Here is an 11,168-nt window from a genome sequence, read left to right as displayed (position 1 = left end):
TACTACTGATTTTTCTTTTTTTATTTGCGTCCCTTCGTGTCCTATAAGACATTTCAAATACAAATTAACTTTAAAAAATACATTAACAAAAAAGGTTAATTTCATAGCTGCATGCAGTTTCTTGAAATCTTTTAAAACTATTGCTTTTTTTTTTGTAAGTTTTTTTTTTTTTTTTTTTTTTTTTTTTTTTTTTCAGTTATGTTTGTTATTACTTTAAAAGTGTTCTGTGCTGGTCTGAAATGTAATTCTGCCTCCTGTACCTATGCATGCTGCTGTTTAATTCTACGTGTGTGTGTGTGTGTGTGTGTGTGTGTGTGTGTGTGTGTGGAAAGGAGCGAACGGTACCACTTTTTTTCTTTCTTTTTTTTGTAGTCTGCACTCTCTGTACACAACAAACCTCTGTGTCGCTATTTTTAAAAAGAAGGAAAACTGAGGAAGAATCGCAAAAACTATTAAAACACACACATGCAAAGCCATCGTCATCTTCCCTGTCCATTTTTCCCCTGCAGTGTAAGATTCTGAGCATTGAATGATTCTTCACACACACACCAGTGATTTGCAAGTTAATAACCTAGTGCACAATGTGAAGATAATTTTCAGAATTGTGTTGCTAGGTGCTAAAAGATGTCCTGTTAGGCCCTCTGAACTAATTTAGTATTCAGTAGCTTTACTCTTGGCTTTAAAAGGGGCTTTATATAAGAAATGATTGCAATGTATTCTTTCTGTGACTCATTATTCAATATTTGTAAATTGTTAACCTCAGATCTTAAAATTAGAATAACTGACTCTATCCAACAAATATCAGTCACTCAGTATGTAATTTTTAGAATGATAAAGAGGTTCAATATGAATTAGACTAGGAATACAGTGCTGTATTCTGCGCTTCTGAGTGGCTCTGGTATTTCAGTTTTTTCTATTGTCAAGACTGGTGTGGACAGCCAGATTGCATGAACCTTGTCTCATCGTGTAGTTTTTAGGGCACAGCGTAATACACAATGAGAAAAAAAAAGGAAACTAAACGATTTTACCCAAATGATTGGTTGGTCTGCATTTTAGCCAAATTTAGCTTGGACATTATTCAGGGTATAATTTACAAATTTGCTTTAACCATATCTTATTATATGGTATCATATACGGCTAGGTGATATGGCAAAATGCAATCTCGATAAATATTTTCTATATTGAACGATAGCGATGTTTATTTTGATATAAGTTGTCAATGCTTTCAGATCATTAAATGGTTTAACATTTTCAGCTGATACATTAGCCAAAAATTTGATACATCTCTAATATGATGAGGTTAAAAAAAAAAAAGACGGTCCTTAAAGTAGGGCAATATCAACACTCTTTAGATGTCCTTTGTTGCACATTTCTGCTCTGTGATTGGCTTTTGGATCAATATAGAGTAAAAAAAAAAAAAAAGTCCAGAGCTTATTGTTATTGACAAAAAATTTTGTGCAATTCAATATAATATAGCTTATCGGGCCAGCCCTAGTGTCATAACTGATTAAATATCGTTTTTGAATTAAGTCACCTGTGAGTGCAGTACTAATGGGTTACAGAGCTTGTGCGAACATTAATATCGCAATGATCAAAGAATTTCTCAGCAGCTTCTCATTTATCATTTCAGAAGAGATTTTACCGTTGTTAAAGAAAGAAGGCTGCACATTTATGTAAAGTCCTTCACATTGGTGGTGTTTTAAAAGCTGGTAGTGTGAATGAATTTATGAATCAGAATCTTGCACGTCAGTTTATTTTGGAAACTTTTGTGCATTCACTGCCACACTTTGGCTTTTATTGTTCAAGTAGAGCTGGGGAAATACTTTTCAAATTGAGGTTTAATCCCAAACCCCAAAAGCTGACAGTGGGGTCAGCGTACTGTCAAACAAGATCAATTATGTAGTAGGCGAGTAACGGTACACAAAAATAATGGTTTCATGATCGTGAAGCTGGCTCAGCATCGTGGTGTCTGTCAACCATCGGCGATGGACGATAACATCGTCTATCGGGCCAACCCTACTCTAATGATTTATGCGACTTTTTTAAATGGCAGGTTTTTCTTGACCTTCAACTTTGACATTTTTTGTCTTTTGTTTCTGTGCCATAATTGTCTTTGGATGAGTACTCGTTTTGCAGAAAGCTATTATATGGTGATGGTTTGGGCTTGTATTATGCAAATTACCAACCTTGTTTATGCGGGTGCATAAGATTCCAAATTTAAGAAAAAGCTCATGTGCGTACACGCATGTTTTCTTGAAGTTTGAATGGGCTGTCAATATGAAAAAAATATGTAATTATTAGTGAATGAGACCCTTTGTTTGTAAACTGTTTTATTAGCATCTTTCCATGGTTGAGACACTGATTGAGCAATTACAGGCACTTGAGTTGTTCAGTGTAGGGCTGCTCGGTTTTGGGAAAAATCCTAATCACGATGATTTTGGTCATAATTGTAATCATGATTATTCAAAACGATCATTAATTCAAGTCAAAATTAATAGAGATTTTTTTTCCTGAGATTTTTTTAAAAATAAATATTTCCCAATTTATGTTTAACAGAGCAAGGAATTTTAACAGTATTTCCTCTAATATTTTTTCTTCTAGGCTTATTTGTTTTATTTTAGCTAGAATAAAAGCAGGTTTAAATATTTTAAAAACCCATTTTAAGGTCAATATTGTTAGCCCCCTTAAGCAATATATTTTTGATTGTCTGCAGAAGAAACCACTGTTATACAATTACTTGCCTAATTAATCTAATTAAGCCTTAAATTGCACTTTAATCTGAATGCTTGTATTTTGAAAAATATCTAGTCAAATTTTATGTGCTATCATCATGGCAAAGATAAAAGAAATCAGTAATTAGCAATGAGATATCAACTATTATGTTCAGAAAGAAGTAAAAAAAAAATTTGGGCAGGAAAGGATTGCTAATATTCAGGAGGGCTAATAATTCTGACTTCAACTGTATACATAGTCATTTTCCACCCTGCAAAGGAAAGAGAAATAAATACAGTAGAATAGAAATATGAAATAAACTGTTATTTAAGCATCTTCCCCCTAAGAAAAACACTTTAGCTACAAAAATTCTTCAGTCAAGAGTAGTGAGGGATTTTCTTCTTGTTGTTTGGTTGATTAAAAACAGGCGGCAGCATGGATATTTCGCACTGTTTCTTTAATGGTTTCTCTTTCACTTGTCTTTTGATTCTCTACTCGTTTGTTTATTACCCAAATGAGGGTTAATAAGAATAATCACTGAACACCGTGTTTTGACACCTATTTGACCATTAAAGCGCTCGCGTTTAGATGACTTTAGATGTCAGTGCTCCTCTGCTCAACTCTGTGTGCGAATGAGATCAAATGCTGACCGGTCACATGCTTCTGTGTGTGCGCGCCGCACACACACAGGCGTGCGGTCTTTCGCGCTTTTAAGAGCAACAAATGTGTACAGCTGGAAAGGGGGCGGTATATGATGCAATAATCGTTTATCTCGATTAATGCTTTTTCATAATTGTTTGAAGCCAAAATCGGATTTTCGATTAATTGCACAGCCCCAAGTATTTGTGCTCTAACTAGTAGTGAAAAGCAAGGAATGATTACTTTCACTTTAGCGTTGTTGTGACTTCTACACAGCGATTGTCATGCCACATGAAAAGCTTCAAACAGGCATTTATTCTCGAATTCTAAAAAGATGTTAATAATAAGAAAAGAATATATAAAAGCTTCTTGTCATTGTTAAAAGTTGTATACCTATTTTTCAGATGAAACTGTTAAAGAAAAGATCAGTCTTGGAAAATAAAGTCAATGTTGATTGTAAAGTTAATATCTATGTAAAACACAAGGTTTCAAAATCAGCTTTCTTCATACTAAAGTAGGGCTGCACGATTTTTGCTAAAATGAATCACAATTTTATTTATTTTTTTGCTTAAAATGAAGATCAGGATTTTCTCATGATTTGTAGATGTAAAATAAAGATAAATATGAGTAGGCTATTATTATTATTGTTATTCTCAAACAATGTAAAACAACAATAACAATATTAGGCCTTTGTGTAGATCTACTATTGGTTAAAATGGTAAATTTTGTATAGACTTTGACTGGTTTACTTAAACTTTAAATTTGTCCTGCTTTTTAATGCACAGTAAATGGATTACATCATAATACAACTATTGAAATATCTCAAGTTGCATTATGCTTAAGATATAAACTTACAATCTGTCATTGACAACATTATTAGACCATGATTTCAAAGTAAGACATTTGTCATTATCGGATTCCCTCCTGCATTATATTCAACGTCACATAGATTAGAGTAGTTATATTGGCATTGTTAAACATTTATTCTCATGCTCAATACTTGGTGTTCACTGTGAAAGAAAATGTATATCAAATGCTTGTAGTAAGCATAACTCTAAAATGCGATATCATTTAAATTCAGTATAAATTCCGTATAAATACAGTATATGACTCTTTCAACACTCTTTGGGGCTGTTCATGTTGCTAAGCAACACATGTAAAACTATGTGAAGACTTATGCGACCGCCTTCATGTTTCTCCCGAACTTGAAAAATAATTGGTAAGGATGAACCGATACCACTTTACAAACCTGTACAAGTGTTTTAATTTGTGTAGACCCGATACAGAGTACCGATACTTCATAGATTTGGTGTTAATGAAAGTGCACTTCGTTTGTTTGTTTGTTTGTTTGTTTTTTTGCCTGTAGTAGGGATGAACACAAATCTTTAACAGAAGGCTGTTTCAAGCCAAAAATATACACATTGTTGATAACCCTGGAAATTCATTGACCTTATCTGTTAACGCAGTGGTTCTCAAACTTTTTTCACCAAGTACCACCTTAGAAAAAAATCGTCTCTCCAAGTACCACCTTACGACGCTATTTTTTTAACCAGTATTAAAAAATAGCGTTGTAGGCCTAATTAAGCAGCTACAGGTGTGCACAGTTTAAAAACGATGCAGATTACTTCCTACTATTAAGAATATGTATTATTGTCAGTCACTTTAAACATTTTAAATAGTCTGAACATTAACTGTGCTTGCAGATAAAAAAAAAGTTTTAGTAAAATGTGCTTTTAAAAGTTCATTAAAAAATGGCGCTGTTCTTAAAAAGTAAAAAGAAAACTGCTGTACTTAAATCTAAAGTATTCAATGTAGCCTATTCATCAAAAGCTGGAAATGCTGCTTGGACCTTATAAATATAGGCTATATGTCATATTCCTACACTTTCAGACAAATCTTGAAATATATGTTAAATGTACATATGACAGGGTTCATACAGGCACAGCCTAATGAAAATCAATTCCAGCACCTATTTTTTTTTTCAAGACTGACATGCTATGTATTGAAGACCTGAAATGTATTCTCAGCAACCCATAAAACATTGCATAGGAATAGATACAAATAAAAAACATTAAAAATAATATTTATTAATCATATATTAATAATATAATAAACCTGCACTAAATGCTTGTGAAATCTTTTTTGTACTCAAGTAAAAATACTATTACACTGCTAAAATAACAACATTTTTAGTAAATAATGCTAATATTTGGTAAAAGTACAAAGTACTCTTTTAAAAAGTACTAGTTGGTTACTTTTGAATAAAAAAATCAGACTTTCATTATGAAATCACTTTTTTTAAGTGTAAACCTGATTTAATGGTTTGATTGCTTAAATCTCAAAGCTACGTGTATAGGAATATGCACTAACAAAGAAAGTATGGTCGATTTTTCCTTTCATGACAATTAATCTTTTTCAATAGCACTGGTAAAACTACCAAATAATCTTTAAGGCCATAGAGACACTTTTTGCCCATTTTTTAAAAAATATATTTTTAAGCTTTGAAAGGTTAAAGTATATGGTAAAAAGATTTTTATTTAGCCTTTTATTTACATATTTTACACTATTTTTCTTTACAATATGGCAAATTTGTTTCTTCAATAGCTGTACATCACATGTAGATTTTATTTTACACTTGATCTTAATCTAAAATAGAAACGTTAAAAAAATACAAGTACACTGTCAGTAAAAAATAAAGCAAATGACTTTATTTTACTTGAGGTATTTGAAATGTGACAACAATACATTTATCAAAGCAGTGCTTTAAGAGTCTTATTGTAAATTTTGATAAATAAACAATAAGTAACAATGGATTGCTTTGATCTGTAATGCTTTAAGACAGATCAGAATACAGCTAAATGTATAAATCACACATATACCTCATCCAGAAACATTTCCAGCATAATTCTTTTGTCGTAAAGAAACAAAAAAGCTCCACCTTTGCTAAAGTTTCACTTAACAACACAGCCAAATAAGAAGACCTTTAGCATTGTTATCGATCATGCATCAATCTATTTCTAAATACTTGATAACTTTGAATACTTTTGACTAAATTTAGTCAAGGAGCAAAGATAAATAATGTCTACTTTAATAGTGGAAAGATCGCGATTGTATTCTATCTGAGCACACAGGCGATCATGAGAGGACTTGCAGTTCATTTGAAAAAAGCATATTTAAGAGCTCGCATATCTGTTTTAGTGATTTGCGTACATGAATGCGCTCTCGTGTTAAAATAAAGCACTCGCCGCATTTGCAGAAATGAGTAATTGCGCAATACCTTCATTCCCGCGCCGCCATTCAGACTGTGTTTAGAGGAGTGACAGGTCAGAGTCGAGTCGACTGGCTGTCGGAGAGCGAAACGTGTTTGTAGATCATCAAAAAGGCAGGAAATATGTCCGCGGTTTAATTACTCTGCTAGACATCTCTATAGTGAAAACATCCGAGAAGCATTAATCCAACAAAACATTTGTTTTTAAGTAGTTTTTTCTGTCTGCAACACAGAAAGCATTTGTCCCGCCCTTACGTTTTACGCAACTAGACAAGGTCGACTGTGATTGGCTACTTTTCATGTCAGTCAAATCACGCTTCAGAATCAATTCTTAAACTTCGGAAACTGATTTATAGCAGCTTATGACACAATGCACTAAAATAAACACTCTAAGCACAGCGCTGTGATCCTACACTTCACAAAACAGCCAATGCTGATCACATCGATGTTATATTACACATTTGAGGATTAAAAGTGTTAATTGTTTCTTTCATTATTCAGCGATTCCTCCGCGTACCACTAGGAGGAAGCCCGCGTACCACTAGTGGTACGCGTACCACAGTTTGAGAACCACTGTGTTAACGACTAAGCATGGACATTTGAAGGATGAGTTATCCTTGTGCTGACATGTGTCCACAACTTCAAATATTACACAAAGTGTGTGCGGTGTACATTACCTTATGGATTCACTCTCTTGACATTGCATATTGTGGACGCATAAAACCCTGTTATGCGCAATTCATTCCTATTCACAAGTTCTGCCATTAATCCGCAGGTCAGGTAATTAAAGTTGGCTACTTGGTTTAACTATGGGTGGGTCGCGGGTAGATAAGATCAATAGCTATAAATATGCAACGCATACTCTCATTTCAAAAATCACGCTACCGTCATCTCACAATGTCAAATAATAAAAAAATTTTTTTCATTAAAACAAAAGTGATTTAGCAATGCTGCCCCACTGACAAGCCAACTGCAGAAAAAACAAAAAAATGTTTCTCTGCAGCAACCATCGCCGCAACCGCAGTTATAACTTTTTCTAAAGTTCAGTTGCTCTTTTTTTTTGCTCTTTATTATTATGCGTTTAATGTTAAACAATCAATAATGAATAGGCCTACAAGAGTGTATCGTGTGCGTGCGTGTGTGTGTGCGTGCGCGTGCATGCGTGTGCATCTTTTATCACTGAAGCCACTCTCTTCCAAAACTAAAAGTTTATCTGGCAATATTTTGGCTTTTAATTGAATGAAAAGTTAATTTAGATGAGCCAATATTTAAAAATTGCAAAGTAAGTAACTGACATGCAGCCACACATCGAATCTGAGGTCTGATCTTCTATCTCTCGCAGTCATCCAGATATCGATACAGATGCCACACAAGTCAAGTCGCAAACCTGAGGCTGGTACCAGCTGAATAGTTGAAGCCTTTGCAAAATCTGTCAAAATACTGCAGTGAAATTAACAGGCATAAATATCTTTGAGCCAAAAGGTCTATCTGTAGGATATCTTTTAAAACTCAATTAGAGTCGATGTCATGTAATGCTGCGTCGCCTAATAATGATATTATTAGTAATTAAATGAAAAAAAAAAATTCATTGCATTTTTCTTTGTTTCATTAAAAATATGCATGTGAGAGCTCAGCAGGTGTCGACATAACCAAAATTGACAAAATTATCATTATGAAAGGGTCCTATCTCATATTCGGTTTTATTTGTAAGTAGCCTATAGATTCGTTAATGTATTTTATAAATGGATCGTTTATAAGGACTAAGCTGTTAATATATAATACATTAAGACATTGTAGTCAGGTAGGACAAATCACACACCACATCCATTTTAACAGTGAATTACTTGGTTGTATCAGCCTTTCATGTATGAGTATGAGTATTTTAAACCAAGTATCAACCCAGTACTGGTATCAGTATCGGTGCATCCCTAATAATTGGCTAAATCGTAGAGAATTGTGTGGTCGAATAGAGATTGTGATCTTTTTTCAATTAATCATGCAGTCGTACAAAAATGTCTATTACAATATTTTTAATTCAATTAAATGTACCGTTACACCCTTAGTATGTAGCTTCTGTCCAGCTCTGCTCTGAATAACTTAGACAAGTGTGTGTTTAACATCAGGCAAGTTTTTTTTTCTTTTCTTTTCCTGAAATACCCTTTTTTACTGCATTTTCATTCCCTCGCATGAATAACAATGTGTTCACTTCCAGAATGGAGGGTTCATTCCTGCAGCCTGATATTGACTGTTTTAGTATCCAACCGATAACGCAGTGCAATAAAGTGCACAAGCTGTTCCTGGAGGGGCTTTTGTGTGAATGACGAGCGTCTCTTGCTGCCTGAATGAATGGGTGTCCATGCATTTATTGATGTGTATATATGTGTGAGTGAGTCAGTGTGTATGCTCTGTGGCCCAGTCCATCTGTGGAGAGCTGTGTGTCTGCGTGCATGTGTTTTTGAGGGTTCATGTCCCCAGGATCTCTCCCTTTACAGAGACCACAGGAGCCGCCCCGTTCAGAGAGAGAGAAAGAGGGAGAGCGTGTTTTCACTTTCCCCTACACTGGACACTTAAATAAAGCCTGATCTAACTTATCACACACACACACACACACACACACACACACTTACATTCTGCTGTTGGAGAATCTTCCTCAGCTTCCCTTTATTTATCGACACATGGTTGTATCAGTCACTATCAGAGGGGTCAATTTTTTTGGAATTATGTGTATACCTGAAACTTGAGTGCCCTAAGGCCCTTAAAGCGACACACAGATACTCACTCATACCCCAATCAAAACTGAATTGGTGTCCATCTTCTTAAACCAACCACAAAAAAAGAACTCACCCTCTTTTTCTCTCTCTTTTCCAGGGGCCGAGGGCGAACAACATCGTGGTACTCCCCTTACTAATACCTCCCCCACCCCCCCTATGAAATCCCCCCTTACTATCATCCCGTACCCCTCTATAGAAAAGAAAAAAAGATCCCTCTCAAAAAAGGAAGGAAAAAAAAGAAGAAAAAAAAGACAAAAAAAAAAAAAGAAAAAAAGAGAGCATCTCCTGGAAAGACAGACTGACTGGCCGCAGTGTGCGATTGTGTGTGCGCGTGCGTGTGAGGAGGTGTTGCGATCGCCCTGGTAAGGTACAATATGGCCGTCTGGGAGATTTGGTGGCATTTGTTTCAATTTGAGAAAGTGATGTAATCTCAGGCTGCAGATGTGTGTCCTTTTTGTCTGGCTGTGATTTTTCTCTCACCAAACAGCCCCTCTTTATGTTTGCACTCGAAGGCAAACAGAAAAAAAAAATGTTAACTTTTTGTTTTGTTTTTTCTTTTAATTATTGTAACGTGAACATGTGAACGATTTAATAGCAAGAATGTTGTTGTTTTCACCAAGTTGTGCTATTCGAAGAACACATTTTCTATTGTCTATGCTCTCTGGAACCCCTTCCCCCCCCCCTCCCAGCGCTGGTTTCTTTTCCTGTTCATCCCTCACTCGGATTTGACCTCCTTCACCTGCGTTACGCGGTTTAGAGTTCGGCTTTGGTGTTAAGCTTTTCTTTAATAATGTTTACTGTTCTCAAACCATCTTCCACATCATACGACTATTGTAAGATGGCATGGCCTGAACTCACAGATCTTTTCTGTTCTTCATTTTGATTTTCTTTCGTCTCATGCTGCCATACGCCATTCCTGCCCATCAGTGTTTTTCCCCTGTGCTTCTCCTCCTCCTCCCCCCTTCTCTCTCTGTCTCTCTTGCTCTCTCTCTCTGTATATTAGACCACTTCTTGTCGTTTCAGGTTTCAGGACCAGTGGAGGCTGACAACCCCTCCTCCGGTGGCCGCGGCGCCCCCTACCGTCTCGGCGGCCTCTCTGTCTCTTTCTGCTCCCGCTATGCACACTCACCCCATCCTCTCGGTGTGGGGGGGCGGGGGAGGGGGCCAGGGCGACCACCGGCCCACAGCGGGAGGCATTTATTACAATAACAAGCGCTGAGCTTTACCGCCATCAATATTCGGAGATGCACCAGGCCCATGTTAAACACACACAAACACACATGCATACAGACAGACAGACAGATCGCATACACCGCACACATTCACCACCACACAAGTTTATATATCGTGAAGGCAGAGCCATGGTAGAGCAGCAGCTGCTTGAATTGCGAGTGAAATGAGAGAGGCAGGACCAGAAAGGGGTTTTTGGAAGGGGAGGCTTCCTCTGGGGCCTTGTCTTTCTCAGTGCACAGTGCAGTTAGGGCACGATGGAGCACTGACGCGTGGGCTGCAGGTATCGGTTACTTACAGAAGGGCTTCGGAGCTTTTATTTGGGGCGGGGGGAGGGGATTTGTGTGCAGGAGGGTTTTCTCGTTTCTGTTTGTTTATTTTTCTTTTTCAGATGGGGGAGTGGGTGTGGACGAAAAGAGAAAAGATGTTTTCCTTTTTTATTTTATTTTTAACCCATGAGTCTGTAATTAGAAAAAAATAAAAGACATTGTGTAAAAAGTACTGAAAGTGGTTGGTCTTTTCTTTCTTTGTGCAAAATTACAGGAATG

The 11,168-nt window shown here is 36.2% G+C and overlaps 1 protein-coding gene and 1 long non-coding RNA gene across 6 annotated transcripts in view; one reads left to right on the top strand and one right to left on the bottom strand.

Moving 5' to 3' along the window:
- The window catches only part of pabpn1 (poly(A) binding protein, nuclear 1), a 26,881-nt gene extending 15,760 nt beyond the window's left edge, over positions 1-11,121 (top strand). For 2 of the 5 annotated variants that reach the window (XR_015524358.1, XR_015524359.1), the window contains exons 7-8: positions 9,488-9,752; positions 10,414-11,121. Coding sequence is in view for 3 of the 5 variants with exons in the window: in NM_213259.2 (NP_998424.1) it covers positions 10,414-10,609 (196 nt within the window). In the remaining 2 variants the exon portion in view is untranslated. 5 annotated transcript variants of the gene reach the window in all.
- On the bottom strand, positions 2,527-9,665 carry LOC147837997 (uncharacterized). The gene is made up of 2 exons (XR_015524851.1): positions 7,194-9,665; positions 2,527-4,805 (listed from the first exon to the last, which is right to left on the bottom strand). It is a non-coding gene; the product is annotated as an uncharacterized LOC147837997 (long non-coding RNA).
- Positions 11,122-11,168: the final 47 nt, after the last annotated feature.

The sequence above is a fragment of the Danio rerio genome, chromosome 24, assembly GCF_052040795.2.
Source record: "Danio rerio strain M-AB ecotype USA chromosome 24, GRCz13ab, whole genome shotgun sequence".
NCBI lineage: Eukaryota > Metazoa > Chordata > Actinopteri > Cypriniformes > Danionidae > Danio > Danio rerio.
Note: the sequence above shows the minus strand (reverse complement) of the source record. Positions and strands in the feature narration are given on the sequence as shown.